The sequence below is a fragment of the Typopeltis vanoorti genome, chromosome 4 (genome assembly GCF_054136105.1).
Source record: "Typopeltis vanoorti isolate ZY-2024b chromosome 4, IOZ_Tvanoo_1.0, whole genome shotgun sequence".
Classification (NCBI taxonomy): Eukaryota; Metazoa; Arthropoda; class Arachnida; order Uropygi; family Thelyphonidae; genus Typopeltis; species Typopeltis vanoorti.
The window spans coordinates 169,472,140-169,493,431 of record NC_143552.1 but is presented as its reverse complement, the minus strand read 5'-3'; the positions used below and the strand labels follow the sequence as shown (position 1 = coordinate 169,493,431).

The window sequence follows — 21,292 nt, the reverse complement described above, 5'->3', positions numbered from 1 at the left end:
TCCCTCTGTGTTCTTCCATACACAATTCAACAGATTTGTCTATCTGCCCAAAATAAGGAATATCACAATCACACAATATTTTATATACACCAGGGTATTTGAGATGATGATAATGACAAGGTTTTGGGTTGCTTTTTAAGAAATGGATCTTTGGAAGTGGAGTGAACAAAGTTCTAATATTATATTTTCTTAGAACTTTTGCTAATTTATGTGAAACTGTACTCATATAAGGAATAGATATATTGCCTTTGAATCTATTTGTTTCTTCTGAACGACGTCTAGGAGGATTAAGAAGGAATCTTTCAATGATTCTCTTGGAATATCCATTAACTTTGAAAGAAGTTTTGAGATAGTTTATTTCTGTAAGAAGTTCATTTGGGTCATCCAGAAGAGAACGGGCTCTATGTCCCAAGGTGGAAATTATTCCAAGCTTATAAGGAGGGAAGTGATGGGACTGACTATGCAGATATCTGTTGGTATGTGTGGGTTTTCTATATATCGATATTTTGAGTTCACCAGAAGAGCAGGTCAGTTTGACATCAAGAAAAGGCAGGGAATTATCTGTTTCAAGCTCGGCAGTAAACTTAATACTATGATGTCAGCTATTGAGATGTTCGAGGAAAACCATAAGGGAATCATGTCCATGGCTCCAAAGAATGAAGACATCATCTACATAGCGTTTCCAAACTTTAGGAAAAATAAAGGAAGAGATCGCCTTGGTTTCAAAATCCTCTAGGTAAATATTTGTGAGTACAGGGGATAAAGGATTACCCATAGCCAGTCCATGATTTTGCTTGTATATAGTATCTTGAAATCTGAAGTAACCAGACTTGATGTAATGTGTAAGCAAGGCTAACATTTTTTTGGATAACTTGTCCTTGAGTAATGTTAAGACTTCATCTGTTGGAACATTAGTAAACAGAGAAGTTATCTCTACGCTCTCTCCATTCGTTAATTCCTCGTATATATGGTGTTCCTAAAATCCATAAAGAGAACACTCCGGTACGCCCCATTGTAGAAGGTATCAATTCTCCGACATACAACCTTTCAAAATATCTTGCCAAATACCTCAAAAGTTTTTCAGGCAAGTCACCATCCTTTATCAAGAACACTACACATTTTGTTACATACATCAAGGATATAATGAAGATGAAATCATGGCTAGCTTGGACATAACTTCTCTGTTCACTAATGTCCCAACAGATGAAGTCATAACATTACTCAAGGACAAGTTATCCAAAAAAATGTTAGCCTTGCTTAAACATTGCATCAAGTCCAGTATATCTTTTTTCTGGATCGTATAATGCGGATGTTAGGTTCCACAAAAATGCCGCGTTATATAAATCGCGTTATGCGAGACTCAGATCGCACAGAAAAAGTAAGGTTAGGTTCCGAAATCATTTTATTTTTGTTTTGTTTTTAAATTATAAATTGTATGTAAACTTCATTGCACATAATGCATAAATATTTTAGGCAAAATAAAATAAAGTGTATATTTTAATCGTCATCACTCTCTTCAAACTAACATTTCTAGTAGATGGTCTTTATTTATGAGGAGCAAGACATCGTCATTACTTGAAATCTCTTGGACATCATTAGTATAATTCTCATTGCATACTTCGGCAGATTTAGTTATCAAGAAGTCAGTAATAAGACCTTGCTTACCACTATGCTGCAATTCTTTATTAAGTTCATAATATGGAGCTAAACAAACATCCAATTGTCTCTGAATTTTCCGGAGCGCTCCACTGAAGGATCATTATCCGTAAAATAACTTCCTGTCTTGCCAAGTCCAATCCTTCTGCTAATTTCTTTAGAATGAATTCTTTAATGGATTCATTACAATCAGAATCTTTGGCAGAACTTTCCCCGCCATTTGGTTCGACGTCATCTATTAATTGTACCAGTTCCTTCTCATTTAAATCTATTTCCTCATCAATTAATTCCCATCTCATATGCTGATCGAAACTTCAGTCTAGTTCAATTGTTACGTTGGCAGTTTATGGGTGAATTTATCCCTATTAACAAACCCGTATATCGCAAAAGCCCTCTAAGTGGCCATTACTATAAAAAAAAAAAATTTTACATAAAAAAACGCATTACGTATTGTATGTAACTCACCAAAAAATAAAGTGATCAGCTTGAGATTAACACACTTATTTTTAATGTGCTTTCCTGACAGAAAACGAAGACAATTTTCAACAATAAATATTTTATATGGTAAACAATTGACGTACATCATGCTAAAGGGTATTTCCCCTAATATAAATTCGCTACTTATAACTACATGCGTGATACGGGCAGACGCAAATTTAATGAAGATAAAATTTGATTTTTAAGTTGCACTTTGAAAAATATATGAAAAGATAAAGGATTACTACAGTTTGTAGAGCGTCTTATATCGAAATCGCGTTATTTAAGTACCTTGTTGAAGGGTTACAAATCGTAGTAACCCTTCAACAAGGGTTACTACGATTTGTACACCGCGCTATATCAAAACCGCGTTGTATAAGTACCACGTTATATGAGAGTTACCTGTATATATGGAATTTATGAAACTGAAACAGAGCTATGAACTAGATAGTTGTGATAACAAATGTTATCACAACTTTTATCACAAATTGTAACTTGAAAAAAAGTACAATTATGGCACCCTATGGAATGGACAAAAGGAAGTTCATTTAGAGAAGTCAAGATAGATGCAAGCAAGTCTTTGACAAATTAAAGCAGTAATCCCTCTGGTGTTGGTTTATATTGTGAAGTACTACTATAAAAAGCACAACACAAAGTTTATATAACTACTAGCATCTTAACAATTTTCCAAGATTAATCTGTTATTGGATCTCTAGTATTGACCTTAGATTTTGATCATACTAACTGCATCAGTCCACAGATCTTGGCTTTCCTCTGAGGCTTTCCCCCACCCCCATCATTAAACATCAGTTTTGCTAATCTGTCTTTTCCCACTAGGGTTGTTCAAAGTTCAAAACTACATACCCTAACACAAGACTTTCACATACCCCTTCAAGGAATGTGGAGAACCAATAGGGTTTCTGAATATTTAATTGGCACTTGGTGGTGCACCCTAACTGTAGGTATCTTGCATAATGCTAAACAAAGAAGGATAGACTAGGATAGTTGACAAAAGGACCAACTTTTCCTTTTTCATTGTGTCAGTTGCTTTTTCTAAAGCATCAAAAAATTGCTCCACTTCTACCTTAGTAGAACCTTCTGTGAGACCATAGGCACAAATAAGTCTCATTGTCCAGTTCCCCATTCTCATATTTGTCCACATTACTCTACTTGAGATTGACTGCCATTCAAGAAGATTAGCCTCGTATTTTGTGTTGGATACTATGGCTACTCCTTCCTTTCCTTGATTGTCATTGCCTGAATATAATATTTTATATTTATTGCTGAATATAATTTCTTGGCAAGTTTAATTTGTAACCAAGTAAAAAACTTTTTGCATCCATCTCTAATCCAGAGAATTTTAATAAGGTGATATACCTTCTTACTACTCTTGTAAATGGGAAACATGACTTCTATGTAACTTCAATCTTGGTAACTCTTTTTGGTCTAGCTTCCACAGTTGACACCTCAATAAAGGTTGAAATCATTCTGGGTAGTGACCCTTCCCATAATGCATAGCATTATACATTTATGCACATCCAAAAGGATGCGCACTTTGCATTACAAGATATTAAGGCAACTGATGGGAAGTCATCAGCCTCTATATACAAGTAGTCTAGTCTTGATGATACTCCACGTGCAAACTTTGTTTGCTCACTTGGATAAAGGATTAAACAAGATGATTTCTTGGCTGGTTTAATTTATCTTAGCTATTATTTAGAAACCTTCATTAAGTGTCATTCTTCTTCAGTTACTCAATTATGCTTACATGATATTTCTGTAATTCCTCTGCTGGTGCTACCTTTTCCCCCATTCTTGTTTAATGGCACTATCTTCAGTTCTGTTGAGTTTGAGGTGATTTTAAATAGCTGACTTTGCACTGTTATTCCTGGATTCCAATAAGAATAGCAGTGGGTGTGTTTAAATGGACAAATGTCCATCTGCATGACAATTTGATGATATTGTTCATTTTGGCCAATACAGAACAGAGCGTATTCAGCTAAGTCCTGAACTACCAGACAATGCTCATTCATTATCTGCCTGGATACTTACTAAAGGAGTACAACACAAAATGGCAAGAACTGGATTTGGTTCATTCCCAACAGGTTATGAATATTCCTTACTAGACTACACAGGTTTTTTACAGTTATTAGCTTAGCAACTCTAATAGAGAACCATATTCATTAAAATAGGAAAGCAATTAAACATTCTTCCTTTACATTAATAGCACTGAATTTATATTCTTGTACATAAACTTATGGTTATATGACTAAATTTTTCAGGAAATGACAACGTATACTAAAATATTAATTAAAAAACTTTAATCAATACCTTCCAATATTTTGGCAATGTTACGTTGCCATCTTCTGAGAACATAAAACTATGATATGTGCACACAGGCACTAATGAGCAAATGAGGTTGAAGAAGGCAACTGGTGTTGGTCCTAGAGTCCTAAAGGTGCCACTTAGCATGCTTAGTTGGGTTATCTTGGCTGTTGGGCTGATGTTCTTAGGATGCACGCTTCCCAAATTTGAGGCAGTCTTGTGCATCCAAATTTGTTTTGGGAAGTTTTTTTTCGAGCTGAGGCTGATTCCAAGAATAATCTTTCATATTTATATTTGCTGTGGTGTAGTAAAGTGGCTTTCTTCCAGTGTATTCTGTGGTGGGTATTTAGAGCATGGTCAGCAAGTCCTGAGTGGCTCTATTGGTGAAACCCGTAGTCTTTGTGTTCGGATATCCTGATATTAGCTGTCCAGCTTATTTGGCCATAGTAGGGCAGTTTACAACTGCAAGGAACCTGGTATACTCCAGATAAGTCTAAGGAAAGTGGCTGGTCTTTGGTGAAGTTGATGGCCTGCCAATAAAGCAAATTAAAGCTGAAGATTTCAAGACAACTAAATTGTCTGACCTTCGTAAAACGCTGCCGGGATAAGTTGATCCCAAACTGTGTAAAATTAAAACACCGCTTCACGTCACCGAAGGCTCTCCACACTTATAGCCACACTAGCTTTGCTCTACTACGTAAACAGATTGCCACCACCCCGCATTCTCTTGGCTGATACAGCTATTCGTGCATGAGAGGAAGAGCTTGCTGCTACTCTGAACGAAGACCTTTGGACAATCCTCTCAGATGCCTCTAGTGCTTCAGCAAGCAGAGAAAGAATTTATTAAAATACGATGTCGGCACATCAAAAAATTTGAAAGTCTAAAAAAAAACTCTGCCTCCGAACCTCAAATATCGTTCAACACGGTAATTAACCCATCTTCCCTCACCCTGAAGCACTCAGTGCCCACAACTTCACCTTAGCATAGAAAAAAATACCTTTGGAAGAAATAATGATGTACATAGAACGTGGTATCGGCAACCTTCCCATCCATATTGCAAACAATATCAGAGTGGATGTAGCCAGGGTTTTTACCAAAGCTAAACCACCAAAAACCAACCTATCTAAAGAGCTCTACAAGAAATGAAGAACAGTAGCAAAATAATAATCACCAAAGTGGACAAGGGAAATGCTACTGTAGTTCTCAACTAAACTGACTACACAGGTAAGCTTTCATCTTTACTGTTAAATCGGTCTACCTACCTCCCCATTGAATATGATCCCATCAGCTTCCAAATCAGAACACTCCAAAGGCTCCTTAAGAAGGTTACTTCTTGGCCTGTGGAAGTGATTAGCAGACTAAAACCTTTCAACTCTAGACCCCACCCCGAATATATGAAAACCAAAAAATCCATAAGCATAATGTGCTATTACGTCCCATTGTAAATGGCACTGATTCCCACACATACAAATTAGCCAAACATTTATCCAAAGTGCCCACACATTATACTGGCAACACGCCTTCACACATAAAAAATGCAGCCCACATAAAAGCCAGTATAGAAAACCTCTCACTCTAACACACTCACATAATGGTCAGTTTTGATGTTTCCTCTTTATTCACAAATGTCCAACTCTAAGATACCTTAGATCTCATCCAAGCCAAATTTCCTCCCAATATCTCAGCCCTATTTCAGTTCACCATGAACTCAGGCTATTTGTTTGGCAAGGAAAATTCTACAAACTGATAGAGGGGACAGCCATGGGTTCTCCACTCTCTCCACCCTTGGCAAACTTCTTTATGGAGACCTTTGAAGAAAAAGCCTTAAACGCAGCCCTACAAAAACCCACAGTCTGGCTATGCTATATGGATATGTGTTCGCTATTTGGACACATGGCCTAGATATGCTCCACTTCTTAACACACTTAAACAATCAACACCCCAGAATACAGTTCACCTTGCAAAAGGAAAACAACAGTCGCCCTTTCCTAGACACTGATTACACACCAGCCCGATATGGATCCCTGGCTTCCTCTGCTTACAGAAAACCAACACATACAGGTAGATACATTCACCAGCAATCACACCCCTCGCAACAACATGGAATTATAAACACCCTACATAACAGGGCTAAATTAATCTGTTCAGACAGGAATGCCCTTACTACCGAACTTAACCATATCCTTAACACCTTCTTAGCCAATGGCTATAATCCCCAAAATATTAAAACCAGTTAACCACAATCCCATCCCCCTTCATAACAGAGATTAGACTAAATCTATCACCATTCCTTATATCCAGGGCACATCTGAAAAGTTAACAAAAATCCTAAAAAAATATGACCTGACTACCTGTTACAAACCATATAAGAAATTGGCATCACTTATCTGCTCCATCAAAGACCAGCCACTTCCCCTAGACCAGTGATGGTGAACCTATGACACGCGTGTCAGCACTGACACACTTGAAGATTTCAGGTGACACACCTTGGATGTTGAAAAATATTGGTATTCTGATGGAAAAAACTGCGATAAATCGTGTAAGATCACTCTCAGTTAAGGCGAAGGTAGGTTTGTTCATTGAAAGAACTTTGTACCAGTACTCTGCAACAGAAAAGTCATTAAATGTAATGTAAGTTTGTAATTTCAGTTTATTAAATTAATTGTATAATATGAATTCATAGATTTTATATCAATGTCCTATTAAATAAATAGCCTAACATGATATGTATAAGTAACCATCTATGATTATGTAGTTACATTTATAATGCATATATGCAAGTGGCGCATCAACAACGTCAATATTAAAATAAAAAAAAAAAAGTTTGACACACCTGGGTAAAAAGGTTCGCCATCACTGTCAGACCTACAAGGAGTATCAGGTCCCAGGTACCTTGCAGTTGGAAACTGTCCTACTACAGCCAGACAGGCAGCTAATATCAGGATATCCAAGCACAAAGACTACATCTGGTTTCACCAATACAGCCACTCAAGACTTGCGGACCATGCACTAGATACCCACCACAGAATATGCTGGAAGAAAGCCACTTTACTACACCACCCACAAATATAAATATGAAAGATTATTCTTGGAATCAGCCTCAGCTCTTAAAAAAACTACCCAAACCTCAACAAATTTGGGTGCATGAGGCTTCTCCAAATTTGGGAAGCATGCATCCTAAGAACATCAGCCCAACAGCCAGGACATCCCAATTTACCTAGCTAGGGGGCACATTCAGAACTCTAGGGCCAATGCCAGTTGCCTTCTTCAGCCTTATTTGCTCGTTGTTAGTGCCTGTGTGCACATATCATAGTTTTATGTTCCCAGAAGATGGCAATGTAACATTGCTGAAATTGGAATGTATTGGTTAAAGTTTTTTAATTAATATTTTAGTATACATTGCCATTTCCTGAAAAATTTAAAGTACCGGATTTATAAACGTAACTGAAATAATAATAATAAACTTGTTATTATACTTACAGTTGGAAATTCGCACAGCTTATAAAATGCCCTGATGTATAATTCATGCTAAAAAAAAAAAATCATGAAATCAAAATTATGAAATATTTGTTGGTTTTTTTTAATTTTTCATTTTTAATCTTTACAAAAATTTCACAATATTAATAACTAATTTGAAATTACAAAGTACCTATGGGTAAAACTTAAGGTGAAGCACTGAAATCAGAATAACAGCTTATATTATTTTATTAACGAATTAAAAGAAAAATATTTCAAAATACTGCTTTATTCACAATGACAATGTGAAACAAATTCATTTCATGAAATAACTATTCTTAAACTTTTACTAAAAGGAAACATTATGCAAAAGGCTGAGTGATAAAGTTCAATCACTTGACCACTCTTATGTGGCTCCCATCCACAAAAGTTTATGTACAAACTTATAGTGCACCCATACCATGTTTAGGCTAAGAATTCCCCCCCCCCTTCTCTATTATCAATTTTATATATATATATATATATATATGGGAATAAATTTTTAACTTGGGTATATTGTATATTAGGATAACCAAGCAATTTTATATGCTTTTATTTATTTTATTTATTTATTTATTTAATTTATTTTATCAACATAGGGTGTGTGTGGGTGTGTGTGTGTGTGTGTGTGTGTGTGTGTATATATATATATATATATATATATATATATATATATATATACACACACACACACCCTATGACCCCACCCATAATGCATTGCAGTATACATCTTCTAGTGAGATGTGCTTTACATTATGGGAAAATACTAAGAATAGTGATCAAAGCTTTAACCACCTTTACAATGAGTTGCCCTGGTGTTGTACCATCTTTAGACTTGAACTTTGTTTCAGGCGCAAACTTAATTGTTTGCATACTTGGGATTAGGAGCTAAAATAACCAAGCATATAAAATTGCTTGGTTATCCTAATATATATATATATATATATATATATATATATTTTTTTTTTTTTTTTTTTTTTTTTTTTTTTTTACGGTCCAGAAATCCTGCTCTAGAGACCATAAAGTGACATTGTAATATGGTTCCAAAAATTTAAAGTAGCGAATTTATAAACGTAACTGACATAATAATAATAAGTATGGTCGGGGCCTTGAACTGGAAAGGAAAAAAAAAAAAATCACTCTAAAACATTCATAACCATTCATAAATGGGGGCTCAAATTCAAATCCCTACTGGAATCTGAATTTCAGCCAACAACTTGGTTGGAAACTGGACAGCTAACTGGCCAAACAGGCTGCCAATTTTAATTGGGTCTTTACACTATGGGAACATCACAGCACAGAAGTTGAGCAAATATCATTTTTACGCATTTTCAACTGTGAATATATAAGTGATAAACTAAAATTCTTTGTCAAACTTTTTATTTGATATTCAATAAATATTTTTAATAAAAATTTTTGAATAGCAAATACCACATTTAAATTACCGATTTTTGTAATCTTCTGATTTTAGACTTATGTACAAAAACATAATTGAGAATCACAAATGTCAAGATATGAAGGAGTTTGAAAATTTGAGTGTTGGATGAAAGTATAAGGTATGCAAGAAAGAAAGAACGTGAGGAAAGATTACAATATAAAAGTAGATCAGTGGTTCTTAACCAGAGGGGCGTAGCCCCCTAGGGGGCAGCAGAAAATTTATAGAACGTTTTTAAAATTTTGAAATATCTTAAAATAATGTTTTACTCCTTATTTTGCTTTGTTTCAAACTTGTATCATTTTGTATCAGTAAACTGAATTATGCAGTTTAATGCAGTAATTCCTTTTGTGGTGGCACCACAAGTCGACTTTTCGCTGCTGGTAACACCACAAGTCGTGACATCTGACTACTGGACGTATGGTAGAAGTGATTCTCTGAAGTTTTAAACAATACTAGTACGAATGCATAGAATTGATCGATCATTGTTAAGTGCTACTTGAGTGCAATTACTTTTTGAAACTTTCAGTGCTGTAATACTGATTTGTTATTTCAAATTTACCCCCTTATAAAATGAGCAAACAAAGAACATTATTTGATTTTCTAAATATAAATACAGTAAGGTTTTTACATAATATTTAAGTAAAGTTGATTTCTGATTTTTTTTGTCATTGTAATCAGAAAGTAAAACCACTATTCCATAAAAATTTTATTATTATTATTATGTTACTACAAACTAGGGGGCCACAAAAATATTTTAGGATACTTAGGGGGCCACAACTACTAAAAGGTTAAGAACCACTGGATTAGATGATAATCAGATTAGCAATAAGATACCTGATGAGGGCAATGATCCCAAGCAAGTAGAGTGCAGCAGGAGAGTGAAACAGGAGGTGCTTAAAGAAGTTGAAGTTAAAATATGAAATGGAGCACCTGCAGAAGGAAGAAATTGGACAGCAGTGTAAGAAATATGCAACGAATAATTGGTGAGCAAATACTGGGAGATGAAAGTAAGAGTAGCAGATAATAGGAATATAAAATGCAGCTGGTGAATGAATGACCAGCAAGGGGATAAATGTCAGGAACAAAAAAATGAGTAGCAGGTAAATAAGTGTGCAGAGCAAAAGAAAGAACAATGGGCTAACACATTGCGAGGGTGGTCTGAAAAGTTCTCCTCCTAACAATGAAAAAACGATTTTTTAACATAATCTCCCTTAACACTAATACATTTATTCCAGAGAGGCAACAGTGCCATTACCCCTGCCCTGTAGTGGTTCTCAGTAAGATCTACAAAATACCCCTCTACAACTGCAATCACCTCTTGATTTGAAGAGAAACGCTGACCAGTGAGGAAGAGTTTTAGTTTTGGGAAGAGACAGAAATCAGAGGGAGCCAAATCTGGGGAATATTGGGTGGATGTTCCAACAATTCATAGTGTAAATCCCTTAATTTTCCCATCACCAAAACATCTTTGTGGGCAGGTGCATTGTCCTGATGAAAGATAATATTTTCCTTCTGCAAACCAGGTCTTTTCTCATAAATTTTTTTCAAATTTTTCTCACAAATCTAGTCTGGTCAGAATAATATTCCCCAGTTATTGTTTTACCCTTTTCAAGATAATTAATAAACAAAATACCTTTAGCATCCCAAAACACAGATGACATGACCTTTCCTGCTGATGGAACCAACTTTGTCTTCTTTGGTGCTTCTTTGACTGCTGTTTGGATTCTGGTGTGTAATGGTGAATCCAAGTCTCATTCATAGTAATAAATAGATGCATAAAATCACTTTTATTTTTGTTAAAATGCTCCAAGCACAGTTCAGAGATTTTTCATGAGAATGCATTTTCGATCTGCTGTGAGCAAGTAAGGCACCCATCTTGCACAAAGCTTTTTCATATGCAATTCTTCATGCAAAATATATCCTACACTTTCTTTTGAAATGCCTATAGTCTCAGCAATTTCACGCACTTTGACTTGCCAGTCATCCAATACCATATTGTAACTTGATCATCGATTTCTGGTGTTGTTACACTTTTTGGACATCCTTCGTGTAGATCATCTTCAAGGCTGGTACGGCCCATTTAAACTCTGCAGCCCATTTCTTAATTGTCGAAAACAAAGGAGAAGTGTGGCAATAAACTTTTATGAACTTCGAATGAATTTCTTTTAGCGTTAAACCTTCTTTTACAAAGAATTTTATAACTGCACGATGCTCAATTTTATCCATTTGAAGGGATACAGAAAACACTTTTGCTTCAGACAGCTGTATAAAAGAAACTACTTGATAGTATGACTTGCAATTTCACATAGATGCTCATAACAGATGTACGAACTCAGAAAAAAAATTTTTTTGCCGATAGTTTTGCCATCTATGGTCGAGGTCAAGAACTTTTCAGACCAACCTCGTATGTCAAAGAGTGAACAGCAATGATAAATGGGAATAAAGAATGATTGACAGGAGCGAGGATGTTGGTAATAAAAAGGCAAGTCAGGCATACCCCAACTTATGTGAATCTGGAGTTACGCGGTTTCTTATATGTATGTATTCCCGTCCCGCTTCACCACTAGTCGTATCTTTCTGGTGCCAGCTGCATTCGCCAGTGTCACACATGATGTGAACAAGCACTGGCGTTTCGCGCGGTCTCCATTCATACACTATTTTTTATAGTCTACAAAACTTGCGATTGTTTAATGTTATATTCTTGATAAAAATTTTATCACATAAAAAATAATAATGTCATCCAAAAGAAGCAAGTCCGATTTTTCTACAGCTAGCAAGAAAAGAAAAACATTGACTTTGGAAACAAAACTCAACATTATTAAGGATTTTGAAGCCAGAATGAAAATTTGTGAGCTAGCAAAGAAGTTCGATCTACAGGAATCCACAGTAAGAACAATCATAAAAGAAAGGTTTACAGATTTTGGAGGACATAGGTTCTAACGAGGAACGAATTGTAACCACAAGGCAAGGAATAAAAAAATCATTTAGCTTGCTATGAAGAAATTTTGCGTGACAAGAAAAAGACATTATGCCGTCAGACGAATCTATTAGATTTCATGAAACCATCGAAATCGAAATAACTTTCTTTTTTTTATGTACGAAAAACTACAATTATAATAATATTCCTTAAAAAATATAGGTGTTTTTGTAAACCTTTGGTCCCAAGTAACTAATATTTGTATGTTTGTATATATAAATTACATGCAAAATTATACCCTGAGTTACGCGAATTCAACTTATGTGCATTTTGTTGCCCCCCCCCCCCACTGCGTAACTTCGGGGTATGACTGTATATATACGTGTGTGTGTATATATATATATATATATATAAATTGTTTAATGTTATATTCTTGATAAAAATTTTATCACATAAAAAATAATAATGTCATCCAAAAGAAGCAAGTCCGATTTTTCTACAACTAGCAAGAAAATAAAAACATTGACTTTGGAAACAAAACTCAACATTATTAAGAATTTTGAAGCTAGAATGAAAATTTGTGAAATGAAAAACCCAATAATTGTGTGCAAGGTGTAGTAGTAAAAAAAAATTTTAAGATTGAGTGATTCATAAAAAAGTACAAAAACAGGACTTTGTACAAGGAATTCTTGCCTGAAAGTACAGTTGAGTGTATGCGTAAGCATGTTCTATATTATAAAAGCAATGAAGTGGGATGCAGATACGAGTGAAATGACAGTGGCAGGTGGTAAAAATTATCTGAGAGGCAATTAATTATAAGGGAGTTATAACAGAAAAGGTGCAAAAGAATAGCAAATGAGATATGTGAAATTCAAGTGTTCCAAAAATTAAATTAAAAATCTGCAATTCAGTTGAAGTGCAAATTAAAGAAATATTAACTGAAATATGTGAGAGAGGTTAGAAGATGAGTTACATTTAGGGTGGCTATTATATGGCAATAGTGATGTGCAGAAGGGACAGTAAATTTGTTGGTGGTGTGAGGAGCTACAGCAGGAATGCCATAGAAAGAGATCATATGATGCAGGAAAGAACACTAGGATGATATGACGGTTTGTTTCTCTGCAAATGCTGGAAGTATCAGAAATAAGGGAAATGATTTCAAGGCTTTAGTAGATTCAATGTCTAGGAAGCAGAGATTTAATGAAACATGATTACCTAGGAATGACACTGCAACAGGTATGGAAATAAGAGATATGAAATTTCAGGATGACAGGATAAACAAGGAGGACTAGTGTTAACAGCAGAGCAATTATATTCCATCAGAGTACAGGATCTATGAAAACAGCAGGTGAAAATACTGGCTTTTAAAGTATGTAGTGTAAGGCAAAGGAAAGTAAGATAAAATTATATATTTGGTTTAATCTTTTATCCAAGTGTAAGCAAACAAGTTTGCACCTGAACTATTTTCAGGACTGGGGCAACTAGTGGTAAAGGTGGTATGATTTCACATCACTTGCCTTAGCATCCCATAATGCAAAGCACATATCCTTGCAGACATGTATGATGCTATGCATTATGGGAAAGGTCACTACCCAGACTGGTTTTGACCTTTATTGAGGTGTCTTCAGTGGAGCCAGACCCAGAGGTGATACTAAAGTTGAAGTCATATTTTCATATATGAGTTGCCAAAAGGTGTCACACATTATTAAAATACTCTGGATTTGAAAAAGTTGTTGAAAGTTTTACTGCTTGCTTATACAAGAAATTATAGACGAATGACCAGAGACGAGTGACCAAGATGATAGAAGGTCTGTGGAATGAACCTTATGAGAATAGGTTGAAGATTTGTGGGTTGCAGAGATTGGACGACAGGCGAAGGAGGGGTGATATGATTGAGACATTCAAATTACTGAAGGGTTTCTATAAGATTGATCCAGAAGATATTTTTGAAAATATGACTGGTGGTGGGAGGACTAGGGGCCATGCATGGAAGCTGGGCAAGAGGGTGGTTGACAAGGGAGTTAGAGCTAGGTTTTTTACTTGGAGAGTGGTGAATGAGTGGAATAAGGTTCCAGAGTCTGTTGTGGGTGCTACGACCGTGAATGAGTTCAAGGCAAGGTATGATAGATACTGTGTCAATGTCGAATAGTTGTTCTTGACAAGATGTTAGGGCCTCCCTCGATGAGTCTGTCGACTCCTTGGAGTTGCCTGGAACAATAATAATAATAATAACAATATATTTGGTTTAATCCTTTATCCAAGTGTAAGCAAACAAGTTTGCACTGAACTATTTTCAGGACTGGGGCAACTCGTGGTAGAGGTGGTATGACTTCGCATCACTTGATGCTGCTTTACACTTGGAAATGGGAAGGAAGGAAAGTAATGATGATATAATTAAGCATATTTGCTAAATGATGTAAGAAGAGCATTCATTGTGGAAAATTTCATTAATGGCAACAAACCGCAAGGAAAACTCACCCAATTATAATTTCTGAAGTTTCTGAGACTTATTTCAAGCCGCATGTAATCAAGAGAAGAAGAATAAATAATCTGCAATTGATTACACAACACAATCAAAGGATATGACAACAAAGCCATCTTCTATTGAAGTAAAAGATGGATGTTTGGATTTTAGGCAACTGAGGCCAAATTGTTCCATCAACGGATATATTAAACTTGCTCAGAAATTATTTTTGTTTGAACAATTGAACAACATATAATATATCTATATTGTATGTTGCTGTCAGAATTAACAGGTTACCTCATAGTATGCTTTCTAAAGATAAAATGATGTGCAAGTATTCTATCCTTTCAATCATATTCCATTACAACAAAATCAGTGATAACTGACAAAACAGGTATTTATAATGACTAGTATTTCCTGATAGGTGCCATTAAGTAAGATAAGGTACAAAAACACTAACATAAAAACAAACTCCTCTCTGGGATTTTTTTTTACTTATCGTCTACTAAAAATTCTCACATCACAGACAAGTGCATTTTTCAAGCCCCCGAATATCGTATTCAGGTAGAGCATGACAGAAGAAAGGATGGCAGAACTCCAAAAATCACCAAACACAAGAAAATCTGGTCAACAGACAGACCCTAAAGATAACAGGAGCCTACAGAAAGTTAACAAGTAGAAATTCATGTAGTTCCACTTTTAAATTTACCCCGTGTTTCGGACTGGTAGGCTGGTTCTCCTTGAATTCTGATGACTCAACACTCAGGGTAGCCCAAGTGTTGGGTCTTCAAAAGGGGGATCTCCCCCCCAGCACCTCGTGTTCCAAACTGGCAGGCCGGTTCTCCTTGAATTCCAGTGACTTGAATTTTGAAGACTCGACACTCAGGGTAGCCCCTGAGTTTCAAAACGTTTCAAATAACTTGACAAAAACGTTACACAAAAAGTTACATAAAAACGTTACAGCCTACATCCATTTCAAGTCGATGTCACATCCGTTTCCAATTTCAGCTTATCATTTTATAGTATAGAGTAAATATACACACACATGTGTATGTATATATTTTTCCTGATAACCTAGATATAGAGTTCAAAACTTCAATAGTTATTTTATCTTAGTTTTAAGTAAAGTAATTGCTTTATCTGTGTGTTTTGTTTCCATGATTTCCATACAATGAGTAGGAATAAGTGACGGTCTAAAGTTACTGTCTGATTGCTGAGTCAACAGGATTAAATTTTAATGTCAAATATGAGTAAGCATATTTATGAAAATGTGACCACTGATTTGCAAGAATCCAGAAAGAAAGATGGGCAATGGCTTGCTCTGGATGTGTATGAACTTCATATTACATGAATGAGAAAAGAAGGTAAAATAACTGACATAAAAGGTATTATTTACAGTTGAACACAAACTGATAAACACTGTGATACTTAACATGGAACCTTGCATGACTCCTTCCTGTTAGCAATAAAAAACAAGTCAATTCCACTTGAACATGGAAGGTTTCACTGGATGAAAAGTTTTTAATAATAAGAGGTATGTACCTAGGTCCTTAAGGGTCAAAGCTGTATAACTGAGAGGAGAAATCCACATAGTTTTAAACGAATGCAGAAAACTGACCAACGTCCAACCCTCACCTTCTCATGGTGTACCCTGTTAATTATCTACCTGGATACTGAACAAATGAGGATGGGCTGGCAATTTGGGATTTAGCCAACCAACTTGTATTCTTATTGGCTTAAACCAAAATATAAAATGATGGTACAACATGACAGAATTTCATGCCAAATGGGGCATCGGCCAGTTAAACAAGTCCCCCCACCCCCCTGCCACACACACATTCTCTTTGCAAACAGCAAGAAGTCAGCACCTATCCTTTTTCACCTGTCCTAGGACAGGTCGAGTTCCCCCTAATGCAGGGCTTACTGATGAATTTATGCAGCTGGTTCGTCACTCCTCTGCTGCATCATGACTGTAATCCGTGTGTGCGTGTGTTCACGGGGCCAGTATGCCTGCTTGTGGGAGGAAAAATCCCAGATAAACTGGGGAAAAAAACCCTAATGAGAAAAAGTCAGCTACTAAAACAAATCCTGAAACGCATCCCAACTCAACATCAGAGTTCAAGATCAGTACTATCAACATAAGAAGCCTGAATGGCAAAGAAATGGAACTAGCAGAAGAATTGGATAAGTACCAGATCGACATAATAAAGGTAGCTGAAACAATAAGCCAAAAACTGGTGAGATCTTTCTAAGCAATAAATACAAAATATTAAATTCAGGCAAAAACAATCAGGGAAAAGAAGTAGCTATAGCATTTAATACTAAATACGAGGCTAATCGGAATCTGGACAATGAGATTTACTTATGCCTATTTATGGCCCCACAGAAGGTTCTACTAAGATAGAAGTGGAGGAATTTTTTGAGCCTTTAGAGAAAGAAACTTGCTGGGGATTCTAAACAGCAGAGTAGGAAATGATTGCCAGACATACAAAAATATTTTAGGAAAATTTGGAGAAAAAGAGCAATGCTAATAATAATGGCAAATACCTGTTGAATTTATGCTCAGGAAATGGACTAGTTATTACTAACACAATGTTCCAACATAAAAATGTGAACAAATTCACATGGAGAAAAGAGGCAAGGAATAAGAAAAGTCTCACTGACTATCTTATTATTGATAGTTATGTTTTCTCACTGGTGAAGGACACTAAAGAGTACAAAGAATTTAAAACTGGAAGTGATCACCATTTAGTCTTAAGTAAGAAAAAATTGAATTTCATATTAAAAAGAAGAACACATGGAAGAATGTTTTAAAGCTAATAAATGTTGAGTGCCGCTCAGATGTGAACCGTAGACTAAAATACACAAACATTATTCAACTTAAACAAAGAACAAAGGAACAAAGAAGAATTGTTGATAGGCAGTATTTTGAATGAGAATGGGTAGGCTTGACTAATGGAATTTTGAATTAAGATGGTTATTGATAGAGTATTAATGAAAGTGTTCAATGCATATTCTGTGAATAACTTGTGAAAGGAATTATATCCTAGTAGTGTTATGCTTACGCTTAATCTTATCCTTTCGTAATTGAAGGATTAGCTTACTCAAATTCATTGTTGTGATTTAGTATGAACCTTAACTTAGAGTGAGTTTTGTTCTATTAATTATTTTAATTTTCTTAATTATAAATGTTTTATATTTTTCCAATAAACATGTTTTGTACCTGAGTTTATGCCTGATTACGAATTGAAACCACCACTTATGAAATAGAACATTTTGGTGGGAAGGAGATATTCATATTAAAAATGAGGATATTAGGAAAGAACTTGACATTGTCAGCATCCAGGAATGCGTTAGCAGAGCTAATCTCAGATGGTATGGTCACTTAAATAGATTGGGAGAGGAAAGATTAGCAAAACAAGTGTTCTCTGCCAGGTTGGCAGGAAAACGACCCAGAGGAAGACCAAGATATAGGTGGATTGATACGGTACAAAGTGCCTTAGACGATAGAAATATAAGATCTGATAATGTTGGAGTCTTGACAAGTAACAGACTGATTTGGAGGAAAATTGTAGATAAGAAGTTAGTAATGATGTAGTTTTTTCATGTAGTACTGTCATATCCTGTACACCCCTTGAGGGTACATGGCAGGAATTTGATGATGATGATGATGATGATGATGGAATTAGATATTATTGCTCAAGTGAGATTCAGGTCACGACTGCTAACTGAATCTACAAGGCGAGATTATGAGATTAATAACTGTGTGTGTCCCTTTAGAATTATTTCCCTGAACAAGAGTCTCTTCTGTTATAGGATATTGGCTGGCACAGCATAAAAATAAATTTTGCCAATATCCGAAAAGGAAATAGTACTGAATTAATATTTTAAGGACACAACAGTAGATTAGAAAGCAGGCTATTTAGAGGTAGAACAAGGTATGATATAGAGAAAACAACAACATAACAGTCTGTTCTGTGAGAACGAGACTGATCCCATACTAGCATGGCAGGCTTCAACAGTCCACCAGGACCAAATTTTATCTATCCATAACTTCATTCCTCCTTCATCCATCCAGCCTTTTGCGTGAACATGTACAAACACTCCTTTAATTTCTTTGGGTAGTGTCTTCCTTTTAAAAATCAATAGTGGCGGCAATTTTGTCCTATCAGCACAGCAGGATAAAACAACCAGGCAGTGAGTTTTTTCGTGCCCCGAAGTTTTAATAGTAACACTTTTAGTGCTCTTGGAATCTATAATTTTGTTTGAGGGCACATCAAAAGTCAGCAGAACCTCGTCCATGTTTCCTACTTGCGCAAGTTCAAAATTTTCTAGTTTCCTTGTGTTAATGACGAATTGATGAAATTGAATCATTTTTTCTTCATATTCAGCTGGCATCTTTTGTGATATTTTTGTTTTAGTCTGCATACATAGCTGGTTTCTCTTCATGATCAACACCATGATGTTGATCCAGTAAAGTTGGCAAACCCTCTGTTAGTGGCTATCACTTTCGCTTTATGAATAATCATTTTTATAGATACTGAAATTCCTGCTTTTCTGTGGTCTAAAATCCAAGTATTAAGTTCTGCCTCAAGTTCTGGCCATTTTGCAGTTCCACTTCGTAGGTTATGTTTACTGTAAGTTGCTTTTTTTAAATCCTCTTCCTGATTCTGCCAAGTTCTTATCATTTTCTCAGTTGTGGGTGGTCTGAAATGCCTCTCTGCAGCCCTGTTTCCATGTTCTTTAGCATACGCAAATCACACATAGCTTGTATGCAATACTGTAACAATGCCAACGTTTTTCAGCCATAATTTGCCAAGAAATTTAGAGAAAATTTAACGGCAGAAATTTTTTACCGTTCACAACTGTGACAACAATTGGGAAGTTTAAATGAACAGAACACAGCTGTGATTGTCGATGACAGCGCATGCGCATCCACTGAACTCTAAGTCAGTGTTTCTCAAAGTGTGGTACGTGTACCCTCGGGGGTATGTGAAAGGTCTTCAAGGGGTCAGTGGCAATTTTCGGCTATGCATGATTAATGCATAGAATAAAATTCAATGAATCTGTGAAGCTCGAGATCATAAAGTGTTCCTATTGTATCACTGAATAAGGTACAGAGACATCTGCAGGCTGTGCAATATGTTTCTAAACAAACAGTGAAATTAGAGATAACTGGGATAAAAACGGCACTAACTAATGAATCACATGTCCCCCTCCCACAGAAAATGCTGTATGACTCAGCAAAACCATATGTTGCTGGTGTAACATATGGTTTTGTTTGAGTGAACGTGTTAAAACGAAGAAATATATAGTGAATGTGTTTCAAATATTATATAAGGAATTCAGTTGAAGAGAATTAGCATTTCAACTCAACTGTCAGCTTGTCTTTGTCATTTAGTAGCACGATCTTTTGTTAATGCCGCACCAATCATATGAACGCAGATGCCTGAACTTTGAGAAACACTGCTCTATGTAACTGGAATGCTCTCACACACACACACTGCAAGGAAGCAGTAAAGAAATTGCGTAACTTGGAACAGACAAAATTTCCAGAAATTAAAGTAATAAAAAACTGAGTATCGGCGTATAATAAGACAAACCCCGTTTCTCGGACCTATTTTAAAAGAAAAAACGTGCGTCTTATACACCGGCAAATACGGTAACTGATTAAAATCTTAACATTCTTACTTGGCTTTGGAAAGGCACTGAAAATGCTTTTCACAAGGAACCAGGAAAGTAATACTGAAGAAAGATTATTATAAAGACATAGCATTGATCAATGGAAGAGAACCAAAGTGATCATTTTGGACCACTTTGGTATTAGATGATACCTGAGCATGTTGAAATTAATGCAGTTGGGTTTCTATGAAAGAAACTTTGTTTTGAGCTTTCTTTGTTGTGCATTTCCTTTCCATCACAGTACAGAGAAGGGAGGAACACACTGTTTTGGAAACTACAATTGCAGCTGTTGTCTTACAGACTGCGATATGATCCAATGCTTCACTGATAACGAGATGGGGTGACATGTAAAATAAGTTTGTTATGAGGAAGATTACTTATCAGTTTTTCATTCATGACTTCAGTTACAGGTTTCTTCTACACAAAATAGTGAATATCAGAGGAAGATAATCCCTCCTATAAATGTTGCTCTCCAATTTCCTTAAACAGCAGTATGATGACTGGAAAGTAGTGTTAAATCAATTTTATTTTGTGGGTAAGCATATGGAAGAAATAATTGCTTTCAGTGTTTAAAAGAGGTCACTGTTGTCAAGGAGGTACTCAACTTCTCTCAGATGCTCAGTGTAGTGACAATTAAAATCCCCCATAAGTACAGGAATGACAACTAATATTAATTTCATGAAGTCCAGAGAGATGTCAGCTTCATGTAGCACATGGATGGAATATTAATAACAGATCATACAGAAGCCTCCAATAGCTCAGTTGATATAGTACCTTAGAACAATTTGGGTTCAAATCCCATGTATGGAATCTTTAAGGGTTTTTCAAATATAGGTG

The 21,292-nt window shown here is 35.7% G+C and overlaps 1 protein-coding gene across 5 annotated transcripts in view; it reads right to left on the bottom strand.

The window, feature by feature from the left end:
- The window catches only part of LOC150107839 (branched-chain alpha-ketoacid dehydrogenase kinase-like), a 309,936-nt gene that overhangs the window by 171,751 nt on the left and 116,893 nt on the right, over positions 1–21,292 (bottom strand). For all 5 annotated transcript variants that reach the window (XM_090392088.1, XM_090392087.1, XM_090392090.1 and 2 more), the window contains one exon: positions 7,940–7,987. In XM_090392088.1, the coding sequence (XP_090248214.1) occupies positions 7,940–7,987 (48 nt within the window). The remainder of the gene's footprint in view (positions 1–7,939; positions 7,988–21,292) is intronic.